Source organism: Lates calcarifer, linkage group LG1, assembly GCF_001640805.2.
Source record: "Lates calcarifer isolate ASB-BC8 linkage group LG1, TLL_Latcal_v3, whole genome shotgun sequence".
Classification (NCBI taxonomy): Eukaryota; Metazoa; Chordata; class Actinopteri; family Centropomidae; genus Lates; species Lates calcarifer.
In genome coordinates, this window is record NC_066833.1 from 10,562,349 (window position 1) to 10,586,486 (window position 24,138).

Below are 24,138 nucleotides of genomic sequence, written 5' to 3' on the forward strand. Positions count from 1 at the left end.
ACTCATATCCTGGTTGGATTTGATGATGGATTCAACACTGGAGTCAGATTCAGTCCTAAATGACAGAATGAACCCTGTGTGCATGTTAGACGACCTCATGTGTCGTCCCCTGTCTTTCCTTCATTCGTGTCCTTTCATTGTCAGAAGACATGTGATATGATATGTGATATTTCAAGCATACAAATACCTTAACACTTCAAGGGACAGATAGATGGTTGAGTTTCTATTGGGGCCACTCCCGCCCCCCTCCCAAAAAAACTAGAAAGTATGAAAGCATTTAGCAACAGCAACAAAAACAACAAAAAGGGAGAGGCAGCTCGATAGGCAGATCAGGTTTGATCCAACACATATTGACAGGTGTGGGTACAAGCCTTTGCAGTACTGTAAAGTTGGCTGTGTGGGTGAGGACAAACAAAACTCAGGCATTTTGGCACTGGTGCCAGCAACACCCCTGCAACACACACACACACACACACACACACACACACACACACACACACACACACACACACACACACACACACACACACACACACACAGACATACTTGTGCCACCTACACAGATGAAAGTGTTGGCTCTGTGGCAGACCACTCTGTGGCTCCCTTAGGGGCCCTGTTGAGGGCTATTGTTGCTATTTATGGGATAAGGAGTCAGCAGAAGGAATGCCAGCGTGTACAGTACAATGTGTATGTTTTTGTGTTTGTGTGCCTCTCCATTTCTGCAACACATTGCAAGAGAGAGTGTGTATGGATGGTGCCTGCTTCAACATTTTTAATAAAATCTGGTACATTCACACTGTGGCTGGATCCTCACATCTTAGTACACACAGACACACACACACATGCTCACTCACAATCCACTGAGGGGGAAAACCGCAGCCTTGGATAGTTTAAGAGTCTTAATGTCAACAACCACCTCTAAAAGCACAAGTGTTTGTGGCTCAGCAGCCATTTAAGATAAGCCAGAGGCTACTGAACGGAAAGACTGATATCATCATAACAGAATGTGCTCGCTGTAATGGTGACTGATGAAATGTTTTACAAACGAATCAAGAGGGGGGAAAAAGGAAAGAAGTAGTCCAAGGAGGCAGTGATGATAAAATGTTTCATAACAGAAGCGAGTGATGAAAGAATGAGGGAAGGAAGATGAGACGTCTGAGATGATTGAAAAGAGAAGCTTGGCGTAGTAGAAATATTGAATAAAGTAAGGGATTAGTGGATGAGAGAGAGAACAGAGGGAATGAAGAACAATAAATGATGAAACTCAGGATGGATGGAAAAGAAAGAAAGGGAAAGAAAACGTAAATAAAAAGTTAATTATACAAAACAAATTAGTTTTCCAGGTGGGCCTTTCAGCTTTTGTGTAACTTTTTAATTTGGCAAAAATTCAGGGACAGTTTCTAGCACCTGGCAAACAGCCAAACAAATGAAAACCCAGAAATCAGAACGCAATAAACCTTATGCTGTGATTAGATTTGCAACAATCATATTTGTATTGGTGTAGTGACAAAAAAAAAAGCTTTTGTCTGATGAAATATAATTTGATTTAGCAGCATGCAGCCAGTGAGTTCGGGATATTAGGAGAGCAGGGGGTGCTGGAAGCTGCCAAGACCACAAACGTGTTCTCTCACCCAGACACCCATCCAGGTGGGGGAAGTTTAAAACAACAACAGCAAAATAACTTAATGGATTTTATACAGTCAGTAAAGGACAAGACATTTTCCACTTAGCCTGCTTTGTTTTCTACAAATTGAAAAATAAGATTCAGTAAGAGGCTACAGAGCATGCAAATTAAGTTTGTATCTCATTATTTTAAAAATGCTTTTTAGTCCCCTCCTCCCTGATATTCCAGTAATTAAAGCATATTATTTTGAGGGAATTTGCCGGGAGTAGAAAAACCAAGGAAAAAATGAACAGGTGCAAAGATAGAGCAAAGAAAGGCAGAAAGGAAGCAAAATTAAATCAAAGTAAATGGAAGTATGAAGGAAAGCATTGCAAACAAGAAAGGTAGGGAGGCAATGATGGGAGAGGGAAAGAATAGTGATATATGCATCAATTTGATTGTAGTTACTAGTCTCTGTCTGAGCTGAAGAGAGTATATTTTGTGGCGTTGTGGCTTGAATTGAAGCACAGTTTTGAGGCTTTTGCTGAAACAGCTGATGCTGTCTTGCACTTGAGTCGTTTTTTATCCGAGGACAGTCTCCCTCAGGATGTTTTGTGTAACCTCAGTGAGGCTAAATGTTGATGTATTTAATGCAAATTTTTGTTTGTACTTATTAGATTGTGCTTATTGCAGTTGTTATTGGTGTGGTGACACTCATTATGCAAATTTAATATTTGTATTTGACAGTATATTAGGAGTAATGGTTCATAATAGAGTAGCTCAGTGGTTAATGCTGTTACAGGTCCTGGGTTTTCTTTGCCACCAGCCAGCCTGCTGTTGTTGAAGTTGCCTCCTCTCTGCTGTGTTCTGGGATGGGCTCTATCTCCCCTTATCTCTGGGCAGGTTAAGAAAATGAATGTATACGTTCTTAAGGAGCACACACACACACACACACACACACACACATATATATATATATACACAAAAGCAAACCCAGCGTCTACAGCTGGAACAGCTTTGTGCAGCACTGAATTTGTTCACCTAGCTTTCGACCCTGCTGCTGAGTATTACTGCCTTCCAATAAATACCAGACGTACCACATTTATAAGGGGCAGCCTGTTGGTTTATGTGGGAGCTGTGTGCTTTTGGTTGTGTGTAGTATAAAAGAAAAAGAGGTGGGAATGGAAAAAGCATCACTGGATGGATGGCTGATAAAGGAGGAGTGAAATAACAGCTGGCTAATGTTTTTCAGGCATTCACCTTCATAACGTCTAAATGAAACCTTACCAAAACTACAGAAGATTTTTCTTTCAAAAAATATCTTATGTGCTAATTCATCTAAAATGAATTAGTTTGCAATGCTGTTGTTCATTTTCTCTGTTTCTTTAGTAAATCATGAGCATTTTATTTTTGAACAGGGTTTGGAAATCCTGAAATTATTAATGTTTAATACGTCTTTCATTCTAAATCTGTGTGTGTGTGTGATCAGTGATTTATGCTACTAAGTAGAGAGTTAAAAATCTGTGTTAGTAGGTTACACTCTCAGCAAAGGCCAACCACAAGAGACCTGCCTGAAGTGTGTGTGTGTGTCTGATATTCTTTGGTTTGGGGAAGCTTGTGCTGCACTGCATTCACTTTCTGTGTTTGCAGAAATTTTGACGCCTGTGTTCTCGCATGCACACACATCTACTGTATGTGATAGTTGTGTGCTGTTGTGTCAAAGGAAGCGTGAGAACCGGGTCAGTCTCCCGAGGAGAGGAGTAACAGAGAGATGAAGAAGCAAAGAATAAATGAGGGCATGAGTGATGAGAAAAAGGGGAAGAAAGAGGTGAGGAAATGCTGATGCAGAGAGATCACTGGTAATGGCTTTCTAAGCTAATTAGAGGGCTAAAGCCAAACTTTAGCATTAAACTGTATACAGTTACAGCCAATTAAGAAAGACTGTGAAGTGGAGCAGATGGTCAGGGATGTGGGGCAGTCTATACTGCAGTTATTTGGGCCTTGGAAAGAAAAATACTGGAATTCTTCTCAGTGTGGTTTCACATAGAATACTGTCACACTGCCTACTTGTATGTGCACACACACAAAGACACAGAATCACACTCATAATTGCACACAGTGTGTGTCATCTCTAGCAATAAGCTGGTTATTTAAAAATGTCATAATTCTTGTTCCATCATTACTCTCACATATTTAAAATGAATTAGTTGAGTGGGCGACAAATTTCCTATTGTGATCTTCCAGTTAATCTCCACCAGGCCCAGATGCTTTGGTTTGTGTGTTTTCATGGGTGCGAGTTAATTAGGAACAAGCTTTCACAGCTCGATTAAGTGAGGAGAATGTTTGATCCTCCGTGCTTTGGCCTCTCACGGGTACAGACACCAGAACACCTCTGAGAAACACAGAGTGTGAGATGGAGTGTACTGTATATGAGACAAATGTGAGGGAGAGAAGGAGGAAAGGAATGCAAAAATGGAAGGAAGGAGGCATAGGCCCAAAAAGGTTTAGTGTCAGGCACATAATATTTGATTTTAAATCAAAAAAATGTGGTGTTACGCTCTCTGAAAACAAAAACCAAAAAGTAGAAATTGTGTTTAAAAATGTTTAATAGAACCTGGGTGAAAATCATATCACTAATCATTAGATTATTCTGGTCCACGAGCAAGTTGTTATTGTTTCATAAATAAACACCCACAGCCAAATCACTTGTTGTTTAGCCTTTATTAAATAATAATAATAACATTAAAAAAGAAATTCTTCTGTACAAAGTCTACAAACAACAGTTTGAGTTATCTGGCCAGTGCCGTAGTCTTAATGTAGGGTGCATGTGTGTGTGTGTGTGTGTGTGTGTGTGTGTGTGTGTGTGTGTGTGTGTGTGTGTATCCATCGAGACAGAAGAGGTAATACTATCTTCCAGAAGGAAAGAGTTAAAGTCAAACAGGAGGGAGAGAAAGAGCGCGACAGAGACAGTAGGTGTGTGTGTGTGTGCGAGTGTGCGATGTTTCTGCATGTGCATGATTGTGTGTCACACAGTGTACATACTGATCAGTGTGTGCTGCTTCATGTGAGCATGTGTGTTTGTGTCTGAGAGTAAAAACAGAGTTGGAGTAAGGTAGCAGAAAGAGAGAGAAAGAGAGAGTGAGAGAGATAGAGAGACATAATAAGAAGAGCTCCAAGGCACTTGGAAAACAGTCCAATGAAAACACAGTTAGATGGACATAAAACTCTCCATCTCTCTCTCTCCATTGCCCCCCCCCCCCCCCCGTTTCTCCTCCTCTGACCATCTTTCAACTCCTGTTTATAATCCCCTTATTTTCTTTGTTTATTTCATCTCAATAGGCCTCCTGGCTATAAAAGGGGAGAGATGAGAGAGACAGACAAAAAGAAAGAATGGGACGCTCCAGGCAAAGATACAACAAGTGTGACATGTTTGGACCCCCCCCCCCCCCTCCTTTGACCCAGAGACTTTACAGATTCAGAAAACAAAAAAAGGACTTTCTAGGATTGCCCTTCATCTGGTGTGGCTAAGCAAAGCAGAGAAGAAGTATACAAAGACAGGGAGAGGTCAGCGTCTGAGCCTCCAATTTCATTATTTTGGAGATTTCTGCCTGGGTCACTGAGTTTTCCACCCTGTCTGTCTTGTTTTGTTGTCTCTTTGCTTGTCGTTCCCTCTGTGTTGTGATTGTGTGTTTCTCTCTCTCTCTGACAGTTTTATGTTTCACTTTGTTTGTCTTACTGGCAGTCTGTGCGTCTGTCTGTTTTTCCCTGCTGTCAGCTCGATATCTCCATGCACAGAGTCACCTGCCTGTCATATTTCAGTTGTTTGGATGAGCATTTTCATTTGACCTTTGATCTTAGACTTTGCTTGACCATGATCTTTCCCAGCCCTTTACAAATGGCTGTGTAAATCACAGGGAAAACATATAAAAAAGGTTCCAGATTCGTTTAACATGTGAACTTTGCCAATATGTTGATTTTTAAAAAGCATACTGGAAGTCCTTAGAGGTACCCTGTTTAGTTTTCTTGTAATCTTTTACACTCATCAAACATTTGCAAAGCAGTTTCCTGAATAATATGAAATCCTGCATCAGTTAAATCTGTATTTGCTAGCTTACAGCTTCTTCTTCCTTTCTAAATTAGCTTTCTTTATCAGCACATTAATACCACCAGCTATCAGCTAGAGAAGCACTCATAAAAACTTCCCTCCAAAACTCTACAGGGCACCTTTAAGTACCTTTAAGTCTTTGCTAAAACCAAATAGCCTGTTCTTGGGAGAAACATAATGCTGGCAAAAGATGTTCACATGAAACCTGAATATTTCTGTAGGTCCAGTGTCCTCACCAGGCTTTTGATAAACTGTATAAACTTCACTAGTTTTAGTTATAATGTTCAGACATCAACAGCTGATAATGAGACTTTTCCTGGATGTAAACTCATCCACAGTCTTTCCCTTTCTCTCTCTCTCTCTCTTTCTTTCTTTCTGTCTGTTTATCTATGTGTGTGTGTGTGTGTGTGGTGTGTGTGGGTGTGCATGTCTCCTCCTGTTAATCAGTGTCTCCAGCAGCACTGGCCCTCCTCGATGGCTGTCCTCCGATACAGCGTATACTGTAGTTAGCTTAAGGCTCGATTGTGTGTCCAAGAAAGTCGACGGTACGATTTCCATTCTTCTCTTTTAGTCATTCTTTCTCCTTCCATTTTTGAGCGTCCTTCATTCAGGGGGTGACAGTAAGAACGGTGAATAAAAGGCAGGATAGTTAAGCACTCTCAGTCCTTTCTCCACCCAGCCTTTTTTTTTTTTTTTTTTTTTACACTTGTTTGGACCCCCTGTGCACATACACAGCTCTTTGGCAATCCATAGGTTGCAATAAAACAATCACTGACATTTTGTTCACACAGTGTCTGTCCATCATTTGGGCATCATACAGTCTGAAAAGCAAAAAAATATAGATATATACCAAAGACAAACTCTAGAATACTGAATCTAAAGCACGACTCCATAACAGCATGTTAGATTTAGATAAACCTCTGATTTTCTGTCTTCCATCTTTATCTTTCCTCTACTCTTAAAGACTGATAATCTGTAATGGAAAATGTGCCAAAATAGAATAGGACTGAAATAACAGTTAAGACCATGGAGTCCAACACAATGCTAAAGAAAGTCTAAAAAATGGCATAAGAGCTCTACAGGGCGGTTACGAACTGAAGCTGGTTTTTCTTTACCTTTTTTTTTTTCCAAACAGACACGAGTCTAAAACAGAACAAAAACAGTCACCATTACTCTTCTATGCCACTGGTTTCACAAAGCGCAGACCGAGGGCAGACAAAGCAGCGAGCAGGCGCCGCATGGCAGGCTAATGGACGTTTGAAACTCACAGAACTCATATCTAAAACTTTTATAAACAAACAAACAAAAAAAAGAAAATGTCCTTTTTCATCCTCTTCTCCCTCTTCACCATTAGAAATTAGATTCATTTGAGTTGTGTGGTTTGATATCTTTTTATACTTCTTTTTGGAGTGGGGGGTGGGGGGTGGGTAGGCATTCACTTGATATGTGTTGATTTCAGTCTAAAGTACCCACATTAAATGATCCACTGGTGCTGAAGTCTTCACTAACGGTCAGAAGCTGGACCTTTGTTGATTTCTGCATGCCGTCTACATTGGCCACATTCAGATTCAAGCTCATGAGGACAGATTTGACACTGCCCTTCTGCAAAGCACCAGCCATGGGTAAATATTTATGAAATTCTCGTCTTTATTAAGAATCCCATCACCAGTATTTTCACCTCAGACTTTGCTGTCATTTGTGGTCCAAATGTTCAGATTGTCATGGGTGCTTAAGTCCATCTCCTTATCAGCTTCTTTCCCAGTGGCTGGTGGGTTATATTCTATGGTAGATCTGTCATTCATATTCATTCCTTCATTCATTCACAGGCTTTTAAAATCAAGCAGGCTCTCTCCTGCAGGCGGAGGAGATATGGTACTGTGGGAGAGGAAGGGGGTGGGGGTCAGATGTTCCCCCAGTTTAGGCCTCATAGCATGAAGGGGAGATCAAGATCACAAGTTCCCAGGTGGGGGAACTCTGGGTCGAATGTTACCCCTTTAGACATCAGAGCAAGAAGGTTGCAGGATATTGGTTAGGGGACACTGGGGTTTGAAATAACAGATAGTGCTTCTTTTTTGTGTTTTCTTTGTTCAAACGGAGAACAAAATAATTTTTGCAGGGGATCACGGGACGCGTATTTCCCCCATCTTTCTCCAGAGTTCTCCTCCCGCTCTTCATGCCTCTGAGCAGCACCTCTGCTGGTTTATCTTGACTTTATGCTTGATCCCGTCATACAGCTCAAAGTTGTAGTTCTCCAGCGTTGTAGATGAACGTGAGGAGAGTCCACTGTAGGAGCACGTGCAGTAGAGGAGCAGTCCTGCACAAACTGCACCCAGCAGAACACCCAGAGAGCTCATCACAATGATGGTGAGGAGGATGGGGTCCAGCGTGTACAGCCAGGCGTTGTCCTTGTCTTTCTCTGACACCAAGGTGACGGAGGGAGGGTCCACATCAGATGAGGAGGGGGTTGAGAAGGAGGACGGCCACCCTGGGAAGACATATTCTGGAGAGAGAGGAGGAAACTTAAGTTAAAGAACCCCCACAGACCAGTAGTTTTGCATGTGTTAACCTACTTACTACAAATCACAGCTATCAGTTCTTCACATCCAAGCAAATCACACTAATGTTTGCTAACATTAGCTACCATAGCTACCAAGTCAGGCTGTAGCAGCAAAACCCTTGAACCCTGAACTGAAGTGAACAAGTGCGTGTTTTACTGCTTATATATTTAACATTTCATATGTGAGAGGAAAGTTGCATAGTCTCACTTTAAAGAAATGTATTTAACTCTATTTGAGGATGAAGAACAGCTAACTCTGTTAACACAGTCCTAGTTGTTACTGACTTCCAAAAATTTGGAGGCATTATGATATTAATTACTTAAAAGGAGCTCTCTGGCGTGTCTTGTGTGTGTTGTGAGTGTTGAGTGTGCACATCTGCTCAGTATAAGCAATCATGCTAATCCCCTTAATAAATGTATACACATGAACAAGCCAATCCACAATTAAGTAGTACGTTTAGAGTGCTTTATGGAAGAACACACTGAGACGCAGACAAACACACACACACACAGGAAAGCAGTAAACAGTCGTGTTTAGTGAGGTAAAGGCTGAGTACTCTTCTTGTATTCGCCAAGGGGCTGGGAGGAACAAGGGGTAGTAACACATACATGTGGGCACAAACGCACACACACATATTTTATTGCACACACATACAGATATACACACACACACACACACACAGTAAACTGTGATTGTTACAGACAGATGTTTTTCTAGGTGCCCAGGAGGAAGCTGTCTGTCTCACTTTGTCTGCTGCGGAACATGAAAGAGGAGGAGAGGAAACGCACGCCAACATGCCCGCATGCACACATTTTTCTCACACTCTTCCTCTGTATGCACACTCACTCACGCACACACACACACCAGAGATTGTCACTGTAGCCACAGGCTTTTTTTTCCTGTGGAATCACAAGTAAAACGAAGAGCCACAGGCATGCCTCAGCTTAAAGAGCAATTTCACTATTCTTTTGGTGAGACTTGTAAAACAGCCTGTTTAGCCTTAGGCAGAGGAGAGAGGGAGGAGAGAGGAGAGGGGAGAAGAAGAGAACCTCACCTCCATTGAACGGGTGCTTGCTGTTGAAAACGGGATCTTTTCCAAAATCCATTGGCCTGGGGTCTGTTAAAAAGACAGAAAGAATGACCGTATTAATCTCAACCATCCAGTAAAGCTGGTGCTACTCTAGAGACCACATCATGTTGTGATAACATCACTCCATCCCTTATGTTGTCACCACACAAGCTACATTTGTAGATGGAAATCAAACTACACCCATGGCTCAAAGAGAGCGGTCTTGTTTAAACTTTCGAAAGAGATCAGGCTAGAGATTTTTCCTATAACCCTGTTTGTTCTGTGCTCGGTCTATCAAGGGGAAAGAAGTAAACGTTTCACCCAGAATACCTGCAAAAAGCCAGCGAGTTTCTTTATGTGATAAGCATCAGTGCTCTTTTTTTATTTGCTTAGAAGTGAAAACAGTCAAGAGACTGAGAGAATGAGCTGAAAGATTGGGAGGAGAGAGAGAGAATGGGAGACTGACCTGTGGGGGAGAAAAAGACTGAAACTGTTTCATAGAAAAATATCACTTTTATTACCTTCACATTCCCCACAATATATTTTCTTTTTATTCCAAGACCATGAAATTCAACAAGCTAAAATACCACTTAATATTTCTGAGGCAGGCCGCAGTGCAAGGCTTTGAAGGGTTTGGAGGCTCAATTCTGCTTCAATTCAGCTTTATTCAAGGAAATTGCCATTACAATTCCCAGAAAAAAACAGTGCAATATCTGGGCAGCTGATAACCATTTATTGCAGGGGCAAAGGAACCAAAAACACATTATGAAGTGAAACCGTAATAGATATTCAAACGATAAGAGGTGAAAAACTAATTTAGTAGATATGGAAAAATGATACAGAGCCTCATTTCCTCAGTTAGGTGAGGTCATTTTTAATGTGGCGTCTCCATATTATACCATCTATGATCAGCCTTTAGAAACTTCCAGTACTCTTCAGTCTGTAAATAATATAATACATTAATAGTTTTAAATTACACCTGCTATCTGTGAAATAAAAATATTGGCACACAGATTAAATATGAAGTAACTTGACTGAATCAATCTTTAATTGTTTAAAATTGAGCCAAAATTGACCTCCAAACTAATTAGAGACTAAACAAAAGAAACTGACTCAATTTCAATTCAAATACTACAGCAACCAACAAATCCTCTGCTAATATGAGTGGATTTAATCCCAAGTGTTTGGTTGATGAAAATATATTTAAATTGAAATCTAATAATTTTGATACCTCTATTAGGTTTGCATGTTTCTCTGTTGTTCAATATTTAATTTGCTTGATGTGCAAAGTAGTGACATCCAACGCAAGTCAAACAGACAATCATTAAGTCCAGGTCTTTACAAAGGCAGAAAAAGTGCACAAGATTAAATATAACAGTGATGTGGCTGAAGCCAGGGATGAATGCATGAAGCAGTTTCCCACTTAAAGGCTGGTGTTATTCAGTTTGAGTGAGTCTGAACTAGTCACAGTTTGAATGAAAACTAATTCAAAATCTGTTAATTCAGTTACATTTTCATTCATCCCTTACTGAGGCCACATTTCAGAATGATCAGTCTTTCCTGCTTTAAACAGATTTACATCAAGAAAAATCTTTCTGATTTAAAAAAAAAAAAGAAGCACGAAATCAAAGAACAATAGCAATTGATTCATCTGATAAAAATGTCATAAAGGTAGATTTCTCCAAAAACTCTACTACCCCTAAAATCTGATCTGGGATTTCACATCAGCAAAGCTGAGGGCAAAGGAGTGAAGTACAGACCATCGAAAAGACAGACAGACAGACATCTCAAAGCATGCAAGCTTGGAGAACTCCAGAGTGGCCTGCAGATTACGACAAAGTTTTTAAACAATGTTGGCAGTAGTTTTAACAATTTTACTGAATAAATAATGCTGTCATGTTGCTCAATGTGAAAAAATGCAGACATTCTGAAGTTACTGTACAGAATGGGCAGCAAGCTAAATGTGGTTGATCCCAGTAGTCGCACTGTAATTTAGAATACTTTATGGAGGTGCTCTTCATGTAAGACTACACTTATGGCGTGTACATGAAGGCTTCTAATTGGTCTTCTGTCCTCTGACTGTGTAAATGTACAGTCTCACAACAGACCCTCTAGGCTCATAATCTCCTTTCTCACAGTCAAACAAAATCACTGCAGCAACAACATTAAATCACTGACGGAGAGATAGCAAAAGAGGCAGGATAAAAAACAGAGAGAGAGAGGGATGCTCGGACTCTCTTTGGGCGACTGTTGAGCGCTTTCTAATGATCCTGGCTTTAAAGCCCTCAGGCAAGGAACCTGAGAAGAATCATCACGCAGATCTGAAAGGAGATTAAAACTCCCTGTAGCCCCATTTTATCTCCACTCTCCAATTAGTAAAGAGAAGAATAAAAAAGGGGGCTCTTTTATTCAGGCAAAGACATGGATGGCTCTTTGGCACCATACGCTGTTCCTGTGGGGGCCCAAGGACCTGTTAGAGTGCTTTCACTCGTAATATTTCTCAAGGAAACAGAGGAAGAGGAGGAGGAGGAAAGAGGAAAAATAGAGACGGCCTGCAGGCTAGAAATGCTTACCGCAGGGTTTTATGACTGCAATAAGCTCCATTAACTAATTAGAAATATTAAAGGGCTTCAAAGTAGTCTATGATGGAGAAGGGAGAGGGAAGTGAGGGACGGTTGATTTAAAAGCGCTGCATGAGAAGATGCCAGCACATTTCCCAAATCTTGCAAAAAGTTTGATAGAGAGAGAGAGAGAGAATGAAAGAGAAAAGTGCACGGGCAGCACAACATAAATACAGTCATATATCATTCCTCTATTTGAATTTTGGACCCGCATTGATTGGGTTACAGCACAGGGCTGCTAGAATGAGTCATATAATGTGTAAATCATACATAAGTCGATTGAAATGGAAGCGAGTGGGGCTTGGGAGCCAGTAAATGGATATGCAAGCACAAAAAAACTGAAATGCTTGTTGACTAAAGCACAAAAAAGAATTTTATGAGACACAATATAATGGAATAAGTCAATATGGAGAATATCTGCAGTGTGGAAAATGAGTGAAAAAAATGATTGAACTTGAATGCATGGTGGACGTTAACACAGGTTATGTCTGTTGGATGGTGTATGTGAGTGTATGTGTGCAGTGGATATAATGTGTATCTCCATCACACAGTCTATTCTGCCAAAAGACTTCTTTCATCTGCTTTTGTGTTTGAAACAAGCTGCCCTCCTCCTTCAATCCAAACCCCAACCTGCCTCCCCGTTAGCCTTCCTCTTGGAGTAAAGAAAAAAAATCTATCTTTAGAAAGTGTAGAGAGCAGTTTAAAAAAAAACAAAAAAAAAAAAACTTCTTTCATCTCACTCCATCTCTGGGCGCATTCTTTGGAGGGAAAGGGGGCTCGCTTAATGGGCCCTTCTCCTCAGAGAGATTTTGCTCTCCTCCATTTCTGCCTCTCATTTTCTCTCCTGTGTTTTTTACTGGGAGGATTTGCGATGAAGGGAAGGAGTAGAATAGGAACAAGTGGGTTTTGATAAAAAAAAAAAAAAGAAAAAGAAAAAAGGAAAAGAAAAGGCTGAAGGATTTGGGCATGAGCAAAATGATGTTGGGGGGGTAACACACGATGAAAGTTGGTGAGCTGCTGGGAAGTACAGAAAACCACAGAGGTACACCCAGTTTCACAGAATAGAAGCTGATACTGGACAAAACCAAGCAAATGAATATTCTTTGTTTTTACATCTTTGCATTGCTTCAGTTTTGTATCCCTATCTGATTTAAACTGGGTGCTTTTTATGAGAGACACACATTTGCTGTTGCAAAATGTCTTCAACTGGAGGATCTGATAGCAAATGAAAGTCAAAAAAACTTAAGATCATCTCAGTGAACACAATCAACATAATTGTTGCCTTATAACAACAGTCAATAAGTATAAAAATAAACACTGTATAACTATTATACATCAGAAGCACATGTAGGCCTACTGTAACATGTGATTACAAAGAAAAAACTGGTATTTAATTCACCACCAGTACATTACTCAACAAATTTCTTTTAAGATTCACAGTAAATGTAAGAAATTATCAACCTTCAGTAAATGAATATTAAGAAGAAAAGTGCTAATGTTAATCTCAACATTGCAAAACAATGTGTAACACAACTTATTAGAAGTGCATCATGTTACACTCAAACATCCTGTACTCTGTCAACATGGAGGAATACGCAGCGATAGATGCCAACATATGTACATTTGAACAGGTGATTTAATTAAAAAAAAAAAAACACTTTGTGAGTAGTCTGACAGTAGTGCTGCACTGCAATCAGTCTCACAGACCATGGTGAAAGACGAAATGATCAGACGTACTGAGCAGTGAGCTCAGATCAATAATTTTCTAAAAAGTAAGATACTCTGTGTCACAGCATGTTTGGTCTCACCTGTTGAATAGAAGCAAAACTGGTGATTTTGGTAGCCAACTGCATGATTGGTTTTCTCAGGTTAGCAGGCCAGTATGCCAAAGATTCTGGATTTGTGATCCAGGATAACACACAAAATGTAATGAGCTATGCTCACAATGATTTTAAGATTTTTTTTTTTTACTTGCACAGACGAGAAGGAAAACATACCTGCACCTTCAGATCAATACATATGATTGTGGTTTTGTTTCATTCACCCAGTCTAATGTATGCAGGTTTAGTTTGAACGTTAACAGACACAGGCATTGGATTATCCATGAGATCCAGGCAACAAACTCTATAGAGTCCATTCATTCTCTTATTTGACTCTGAGGCACAACCTAGTTCTGGAGGTGAAGAGGTAAAAGTTTTAAAGCACTTTTTTTTAAAGGCATATCAGGATGTAATGAAAAATGCACTCAGGGTAGCATGTGGGACTGTTTGTTTCTAGCTGTGCAGGATGCGATGTCAGTCGTCCTGTCCTATCTTTCCCTCGTGTAAACCAGGCAGAGAACAGCACAACACTGATTCCTCGTTCACGGACCAAAGGAGTAGCACACGGTGGATGTGTAGCTGTCTGTCAGTCACGGCTGGACGGGCAGCACTAATTCTTCCTTTACCTCTCCTCTTTCTGCTCTTAATCTGTCTCTGTCACTCCCAGTCTCTCAAAGGCTAGTGGACAAATAAACTGCAGCTTCATTCAGTCCCAAAGAAATAGCCCTCTCTTTTCATGCAGCATACATTGTGTCTTCCCTCTCCCTGTACCTGTGTGTAAATCCTTTCACTGTCAGACAGGGTATTTGGAGGCAGGCAAGTGTCTGAGCTGCAGACCAGAACAGGGCAGACAGACATACCTTGCTCTGACCTTATAGAAGAGGAAAATAAGCTGTTACATCGCTGACACTGTACACTGCATGTACATGCATCTTATCCACATTTGTCAGTCTACCTGGGATTTTGTTGTTATTCTGCTTCTATTCCATCTCATTTTCAGGTTGCGGTGCAGCTGAAAAAACCTATATGCTCTTAAGAACATCAAAAAAAAGGGTTGCACTGTGACACTGCTATCAGGCCATCATCAGCCATCAGAATCACGGTGCTTTCATCTGCTCTCCCAAGTGAGGGATATTCATAAAGTTCAAAGTCAGGAGTTGTACTTCTCTCATCATTCTACCAGTTCAAGCAAACAAAGAAGTTTAGCAATAGTGCATCCTGGTCGGTCGGTTAGATCAGTCATATGCAACAGGAACTGGTGCCGTAGTATCCCCTCAGTGTAGACTCTCTTCAGTGTAGAATGGTGATTATGCTGATTACTGCTGTTGATCAGTTCAGGGAGTTTTTACACCCCATGACCGCTTTATTTGAACAGTGCATTCTGATAAAATTGTATCATTCAAATTGTCCAAATGTTTCAACACTGGGAATCATAGCTGTCATCTTTCTCCAGTCTGATGGTGAGCATGGGCTCAAGACTCGGCCCGGTACCTGGGTACAGGTGGTTTTGGTTGGGGCTGTGGATCAGATTATAGCTGAGGTTTTGGTTCTGGTAGCAGTTTAGGTGAACTTGCTGATTTGGATGTTGGCTGTTGTGGTACATCACTGAATGATGATGGCTACCGCTGGTCTTCTTGGGTGCCCAGTGGTACCGATGACAGCACAGTATCACCACCACAGTTACAGTGACCAGCAGCAAGATTGCGCCGACTCCCGCCAACACATAGTACCAGTAGGCAGGGACAGGCTGCGCCACCACTGTGTCTACTGTGGGCTCCATCCCAGACATGGCACCCCCTGGAGGGCAGGAGGACATATTACTTGTTGGCTCAGCGGACGAGCGAGGCAGGCATGCAGACCGCGTTGGAGCTGTTGATTGTCTAATTGATCGTTCACTAAACCATTCCCCTGCGACAGCAGTTCTCAAATCATAACCGTGGTTAGGCATAGCAGGTCTGTCAAGCTTTGAATTTCTCCACCGGCTAAAATGTGTGTATAAGACTGATACGAAGCTTTTACAGTGTGTGGAGGATGCAGTTTATTTTTTTTAGCTTTTCCAAAACCAAAAACACAAAAACATGTAAGAAATACATTCTACTTTTATCTGAAGATAAACCGCAACTGTTAGCATGTCTGGCTAACTAGCTAATTACCTGCAGTTGTAAGCATTTACTTCCAAGGCTACGGTGCACAAAACAACTAAACTCTGTATTTTCTTAGTATGTTTGAAAAACCAAAAAGAGGTTTGTTTTGCAATGAGGTAACTCCTGGATTTTTCCCCATATTATACTTAAAATACCAAGATTAACTGTCCTTACACTGCAGTATAAATTTAATGCTGACTTTTTGCCAACATACAGATTTATCCTAATGTTTTAAGTGGGTTTCAACATAATGTATTATATCTTTTATCATCACATAAAATATAATAAGTTGTTTTTAAAAAACCTTTTACTGGGTCCACATTTTAAAGAAAACCAGTTGGAAACATCAAAATGTTTGCAGGAGCAAACAAACAACTTGATTTAAAAAAAACAAACAAAAACAAAAAAAAAAAAAACCCATCGGTCTGAAATCACGGAGCTATTGTTTCTAAAATTACTGAGAGTTCTGACTTCACTGTAAACTTCAAAAATGCTGTGCGAGAATAGAAAGCTTGACAGGCCTAGCAACAGTAACTAAGGGGCATTCAATTACCGGAGCAGTGAGTTGAAATCATTGTCTTGCTTGTAGGCCTGCCTGTTCTACTAAACATAACATACATGATCAACAGCAGGCAAAAAAAGCAGCCTCCAGATTTACCTCACTGTCTCAAAAATGCAAAGTCTGAGTCACTTAAACTTTTCTACTCATGGTATTTCTGGTTGATGCAAACGTTACAAGCATTAGCTGCACACTGACACGCAAAGGCTCATGCCATGCGTTCACATTCGATCGGAGAATGCAAAGCCTTGATTATGCAGTGACTGGCTGATTTCGACAAAGGGTGGAGAGTGTTAAGTGGTTGTATTTGGTAAAACGCAGTCACGTTAATCAGGGCAGGTTCACACTGAAGGAAGTTGAGTGGCGAGGAAAAGAGATGTGGAGAGAAAGAGAGAGAAATTACAGGGGGAGAGAAAGGATAAGAGAGAGGGCATTATCGGGAGAAAGAATGGAGTGAAATAGAGAAGGGGTGGTAGAAAGTGAGAGGGGAGAGGGAGGGGAAGTGAGGGGAGAGAGCTAATCCTGCCATGATATCTTTAATCCTGCATTAAAGGGTTTGTCTGAAACTTCAATACTCTGTCAACTCACTGTGAAAGAAACCCGCTGAGAGAGGGGTTGTGGAAGAAGGAGAGACTGAGAAAAGGAAAAGGAGAGAGTAAAAGAAAGAAGGAATGTGAGCACGAAAGAAAGGAAGAAAGAGGAAATAGAGCCAGGGCACGCAAAGAGCTAGATGGAGACGAGAGAGGAGAGGAATAATGGAAGGACAGAGGGAGGAGGTTTGCAGGGAGAGATACCGAACCTCAAGGAAACCTGAGAGCTTAATTTTGTCTCTCTTTTTCAAGTTCAGACGAACTCTTTTAGGGTTTCAAATGAGCTTTGATTGTAAAGCTGCTCTCTAAGTACAGAGAGCCTTCCAGTGGATTAAAACACAGATGATTTCTGGGGCTGCAAATATTGCCCATTACTTGGCTTTTCTTGGGAGGGAAAGTGAAAAAAGGAGGAATGTTCTTTAAGAACTCCACCTTCAAGGAAGTCTGGTTACTTGAGTTTGTGAATCACTGATTTACTATCTTTTCCATTCCAGGTCTCTCACTTCGCTGATCCACAATCCTGCCTTAAAATATCTGAATGATAAAAAATGTGCATGTGTGTGTAGCGTGATCGGTCAGTCTACAGCCAACCCTCTTTTGCCAGAAGTTAATTGCATCGCAGGTTGCCGTGGATACAAAAACCTGGAGGTGTATGAGGCCTGAACGTGATGACCTGCATGAGGTCATCACGTTATCAGGCTTTAATTAAGAAGAAACATTTGAAACTTTAGCTCCAATTCTCCAAACTGAGAGTTTTGGGGTCACTTAGTTTTCTTACAAGCTCTCCCCTAATTACTTAGTAAAGGCATTTTCACTCTGTCAGGTCCAAGTCAGCCAGTATTCCTCCTCACACTTCCTTAATTTTAAAGTTCATGTCTCTTCTAATTAATTTACCAACCCAGCTTAAAACTAATTTTACCAGTGTGTACAGACATCACAGTTAACTGACCTATGACCATAATACAGATTAGAAAATTTCAAGAAGAAAACCTGCTGTTCACAACCAAAGTCAACTCTTCACCCTCCCACGCACACTCACTATTTAATTATCTAAATCAAGACACACACACACAGATAAATAGCAACTAATGTCTGATGCAGTAAGTCTTGAGTAGAAATGCTTCCTAGCTTAGCTTCTTAGCTCACTTTTCAACAGGCGTTGCAAAGGAGCAATTTAATTCTTCGTCCCAGGGCTGAGTCTAATGAAAACACGCTGTATGTTAGAACTGACACTGTTATCATGCTGGGAGTCATATGATACCTGTCCAGGATCCAACAGTCTGTGAAACCAACAAGCACTGGGTCAAATACTTGAAATAAATTACAGTATGAGTCAGGAGACCTTTGTTTTTTGAGTCGAGCTCTTGGCTTTTACTATTTTTGGGAATGGTATTTACACTTTTATTGAACTGAACAAAACCAAGCGCTGAGCTCTCGTATCTGACAATATTAAAAGAATGTGTTTTACCCATTTGCACACGCACATACACACACACACACACACACACACACACACACACACACACGTACACAGACCTACACAGACAAATTGTATACTGTCTCACAACCTACCACCACACTTAGTTGGTTTGGTTGCTGTGGATGCAAACTTAATAAAAGTGCAGTAACTGTAATTATGTAGCAGGTATTACTGTGCTTAAACCCCCCAGCTTAAGAAACATGATTTCCTAAAGTAATGAAAAGCTTACAAAAAAAGATGTGTGCTTCAGTTTCAACCTCCAAACTCCATTAAATGTGATTGATACTGATGTTGGCAAAAATCACCAAACTCAAACACCTCAAAACAAAACAAAAACAAACTGCAAATCTACTATTTCTACCACTCAGAGTTGTGAAATATTGTATATATTGTATATACATTTTGAAATGAGCCCCAACTTTAAAGAAATGTAATGTCACAGTGAAGCATAGTGTCCTTAAAAATACCAGTATTTGTATTTTTTGGGTCTAAACAGAGGCATGTTTTGGAGCCAGAGTTTTAGGTCTCAACCCAGACTCTGACAACAAGAGATCCAGTAGGATAATCTGCCTTAGCCTTTTTTTATCTGCTTTCAGACTGGCTTATTTGAGGAAGAAGGAGTAAAGAAAAAAAAGAATAAGAGAAAAGGGAAGTTGGATGGTGATCAGCTCTGCATTTCATTCAGGTGGAATAAACAACTTAGTGGGCAGACTAATAGAGCAAGGAATGGAGGACGAGGAGAAGACAGAAAAAATGAAACTGAAAACAAGGTTGTTGAGACTGAGGTAGAGAAGCAGAGAAGAGCGAGGTGAAAATTACAGAAAAAAGCAGAAGAAAGGAGCGTGAAAAAGTAAAGCGACAGAAGAAGAGAGACTCCTTATATGGTGTTGAATACAGAGAGCAAAAGCTTAGCAAATCAGGATGGAGTGATGGATGAGGAGCGAATGTCTAGCTCTCTGCACTTAGAAAGTAGTGAGGGTTTGGACTGGGGGGGAGCAAGTCCTGCTTACTTCTTTTACTTCAAACAAGAACTGAGCACCAACACTGACCTCATGGTTTTAACCTTCATTCCTGTGTCACCCTATAAGTCATTTACCACACAAACAACAATGTTTCAGTAACTTTCAGTGGGTCTCTTCATACTATAGGCACACTCATACACTGTAAACCAGGGGAGGATCATCCACAGCTTGGTGAATGTGCTAATATCCCCCTGATGGCCCTCTGTTGCAATTGTGATCTTTAATAAGCTCATGTTACTGTTTGTTTATGTAGTGAAAAATATAATTCTCACGAGAACATACGAGATCAAACTACATCACAAGAGTATCAGCCCAGCATGCAGGGAGTCATGCTGGAACAATGCAAAGGATCCATTCCATCACGTTGCAATATTGTCCACATTTCAAAATCTATCAGTAAAATATATGTCATCCTAACAAAAGCCTACATACTGTTTTCAAATTCAGAAATTACTTATAGTCATGTATACGTGTAAGAAGTCATGTTTAGATTTGTGTGGAGATGTAATATCACAAGAGAAGAATTTTCATCCTGTCCTATTGCTTAGGATTGTGTGGTAACATGTTGCACACTAACAAGGTTACTCAGGGCCAGTGCAGTGCTGCGAGCTGAGCTTAGCAACAAGCAGGAAGCACAGACGTTTGGCACAGGAAGTAGGAATTGAACAGGAAGTGAAACTTACTGGTTATGCCAGGAGTTAAGGCAGGGAAAGGCTCTGGAAAGAGAGAGAAAAAAGAAATGTTATTGATGATTAATCAGTAGGAAGTGAAAAGGTTGTTTATTCTTGTAGAGTGAATTTAAAGAGGTAAAGGGCTGCTTTTATAGCTAGAATCACTACAATATAAATATATTGATATTATGCATATATAATATTTGGTGATAAAAGAATCAGATGTGAGCATGATGCCTTTATTTTTTATCACTAAATCTATTTATTCAATTCCAGAGTAGCCATTTCTAATTAAAACACAGTACCAACTATATCATCTTCACTCAATCTCTGCCTACTGTGGCATAATCTGATGATCAAACTAACATGATACAACTATATTTCTAATGACTGTTAACAGACATACATTGTAATACAGATGAATTGCAAAATTGCTGCTCAATGCACTTTTTGCAAAGGCACTTGTTAATCCTTTTTGAGGAAATCGATTAAGATTTGTTGAGTTCCGAGATGGTGTACAAGTCTAAAGGCGCATAAATCTTCCTGGATGACAGTTATTTTCACAAAATGGAGAGAAAATAAAGAGGGGAAGACAAAATAGTGGGCTGACAGGTTTTGACGAGAGGATGTGCATCGTTTCTGAATGTCTCTCTCTGTCTGTGCCTGTTATTCCTCACTTTCTCTTACTTTCCTCTTTTTGCTTTGTCATTATGTCACTGCTCTCTATCTCATTGTCCTCTCTGTCCTTATACTTTTTCTCTCTTCACCTAAGGTTAGGCACAAGGTCTTAATAGCAGCAGACAGGCTGGGGAGAAAGGACAGAGGGAAAAAGCAAGAGGAGGACGAATGGAAGATGGAGGTGAAAAGACTGAGGGACACAGGCGAAGAGAAGGAAAATAGAGGAATGGAAAGGAAGGGTGAAGGTAAGTTAAAGGGTCATGGGAACAGGAACTGAAATTTACTGCTGTTTATTATTTGCCGGAGGATGTGACATCTATTATGGAAGTGAAAGGGAGAGACAAAACAACACAGAGAAATAAAGAGAGAAGTAACACAGTTGCACAGTTGAAACGAGAGAAGATGGAGGAAAGAAAAAAAAAGGGAAAGATAAAGATTGAGGCATGATGGAATAATAACTATTAAAAGAGAAAGGTGGAAACACGTGATCCCACAAGGAAATATGAAGGATTTAAAACTTAATCCCTGTGTGTAGTCTGTGTGTTTCAAGTGCAATGCTCTGCGTTTTTATGTAAGTAACAAAACAACCATAGTGGTTTCAAGTGAGAAGCCAGTAGCTGCAAATAGTAGCCCTGCTGGTCAGCTTGTGATGCTAATGATGGAAGAAGTAACAGAGAGAGAGACAGAGAGGAGAAAATTAAGTAACAGTAAGGTAGGGCGGTTGGTATAGGAAAAGACTGAAGGATAGAGAGACGGAGATATAATGAAAGATAGATTAGAATCCATGCCCAAAGGCCGTTTGTGGCCTACTTTCTTTTTTTATATATTTTTTTCTTTTTGTGTGTGTGTGTAAACGAGAAACAGTTTTTTTCTCTCCCTTCTCTCGCTCTCATCCCATCTCTGGTGAAAACACGGCATAAACAGTCTGGTGTGAAGGGAGTGACGAGAATCAGATGGAGAGACAGACTGGCTGATGTGATGTTAATAAATGGTCAGACGGGTAAACGCACAGGCTGTGGGACTTACGTGTACACTGCTCCAGCTCCATGCTGTTGCTCATGTGGATGTTATCTATTCTGATGTGGCCTCTGGTTGGGTGATCAAAAAACCCTTCAAACACCACCTGGACAAGAGTAGGAGGGACAAATAGACGTGTTGTATTGACTTCTCTGTCACAGTGTAGGTGTAGTGAAACACTGGTAAACTGCTTCTCCGCAGTCCCTTCAAAAACAACACTTACCTGATACTCTCTGGGGCTTTGGGGCAGGATGGTGCGGCCCTCCCTCCAGTGGGGCCCCTGGTCTCCTTTAAGCGCCCACAGCAGCGTCTCCTCCTGGTCACTGTCCCTCAGCAGGACCCTCAGGCTGCCCTGTGCCTCCCCCTGGAGCTGGTAGTAGAAGAGGAGGCAGAGCGGGCCTCGCTCCGGCCCCACCTCAGGGCTCAGCAGCCGGGCTCGCTTGCGCTGGGTGTGGGCGCCTGCGTCCAGGTGGAGGTAGTTCCCTGAGAAATCTGGCAGAAAGGAAGCAACAGAGAAGTGGTTGTTATTGTGAGATCAGTGGTATATTTTAAACCGACGAGAAATTGCTGGCCTTTAAACTGATACATCACCAGTCTTTTTGGGATAGGGAGATAAATACCATGCAGCATGTATAGTTTTCTGTGTGCTATTTGCATTTTATTCATTAAATGGATTCCATTTTAATGAATTTTATGATTTGTGAGTGTGCTGCTGTAGGAAGCAGATTCCCAGTGAAACAGGCCCAGCGAACAGTATGATGTAGTAATGCAGTGGGATGTGGTTGTTTAGAGTTTAAGGCATTACCACCATCACTCTGTGGTGCGAGGCTTAACCGCAAATGAGACTGCCATTTCATCATGGCTGCTAATGGCCATGGATACAAATGAACACACACACACACACACAAACGCACATGCACACGCAACTCTGCTAAACAGCCCTAATCATTCTGAATGCTGACGCCTCGTTCTGTTGCTCTCCACGTTTTTGCTACTTAGTCAGCACAGCCATCGTACCAATACAGTCACAATGCTTCAGCTTGAGTAGTGTATCTGTGTGTGAGTATGTGTGTGTGTGCGTGCGCAGTTTTTTAAAATTGTATTTACTTCCTGTCTCTCCTCTCAGCCCAAAAAATGGATAGAAAGATGGGCAGAGAGTGAAGCATGTAAAGAGAAAGGAGGTGAGTGAGTGAAAGGGTGAGCGAACATGACACATAGGAGAAAGAGAGAGAGAGAGAAGTGCAGCACTACAGAGTTTTCCCCACCCAAAAACAGGACCATCATCATTAGCTTGCTGCTGTGTTTGGCTGTTTGTAGTTTGTCTATTATGGCCAGAGAGTAAAAGCTTCGCTGGAGCTGCAAATAGTCTTTTTATCGACAGAGAGACACTGTATCTGACACCCCATAAGGAGAGAGAGAGAGAGGAGGAGGAGAAGAAGAAGAAGAAGAAGAAGAAGAAAGGGGAGAGGAGAAGAAAATAAAGCATAGTTACGGAGTGTAGGTTAGGAATCAAGAAAAAACTGAATATCTATCTATCTATCTATCTATCTATCTATCTATCTATCTATCTATCTATCTATCTATCTATCTATCTATCTCTTCACCTCTCTTCTTCCTCTTATAGCTAAGACAGGAAAAAAAACCTTTGACAGATTTTGCAGCACATCAGACTTAATGAATAATGGATTTGGGTTGAGGTAACTCTGCTTCTTTACTTGGAGGCAATGAAAACGGGGACCTAAATTACCGTTGCTCATTAAGTACAGTTAGAGAAAGTTGCAGTGTTTTTCTGTCTCTCTGCGTTTGATCTTGGCGAACGTACAAAGGGAGGGAATTAATTAACAACTCTCCATGGGAGGGAGAGGCAGGGATGTAGAATTGGCTCTGAGGGAGGGAGGGAAATGTGTGTATGTAACTGTGTGTGTGTGTTAGTGTCTGTTTGCATGAGTGTTAGTTCATTTGTAGGCATCTTTGTTTATGTTTATATCTGCGTGCGCGTGCATGTGAGATCTGTCAGTCATTCTGCGTGTGTGTGTGTACTTGTAAGTGCCTTGTGTGTATGTATGAGTTCATCATTTTGCATTTATGTAGATTTGTGCAGTTTTTTTATGTGTGTGTGTACATCCTTTCCAAGTTTGAGCATAGAGGTAATCTGCACGTCTGTGGAGTCTACGCATTTTTAATTTTCACACTGGGTTGAG

General features: G+C 40.8%; 1 protein-coding gene across 3 annotated transcripts in view; it reads right to left on the reverse strand.

Moving 5' to 3' along the window:
• Window positions 1-4,305: 4,305 nt before the first annotated feature.
• The window catches only part of LOC108887110 (neuropilin-2), an 83,829-nt gene continuing 63,996 nt past the window's right edge, over window positions 4,306-24,138 (reverse strand). The window contains exons 14-18 of one of the 3 annotated variants that reach the window (XM_018682297.2): window positions 22,161-22,429; window positions 21,947-22,043; window positions 20,255-20,287; window positions 9,321-9,383; window positions 4,306-8,208 (exon numbers count right to left, since the gene is read on the reverse strand). In XM_018682297.2, coding sequence (XP_018537813.1) covers window positions 7,880-8,208; window positions 9,321-9,383; window positions 20,255-20,287; window positions 21,947-22,043; window positions 22,161-22,429 — 791 coding nt within the window. In that variant the 3' untranslated portion in view covers window positions 4,306-7,879. Of the gene's footprint in view, window positions 8,209-9,320; window positions 9,384-9,828; window positions 15,574-20,254; window positions 20,288-21,946; window positions 22,044-22,160; window positions 22,430-24,138 lie in introns of those variants that run through there. The other 2 variants (XM_018682299.2, XM_018682298.2) reach the window with 2 other exon arrangements.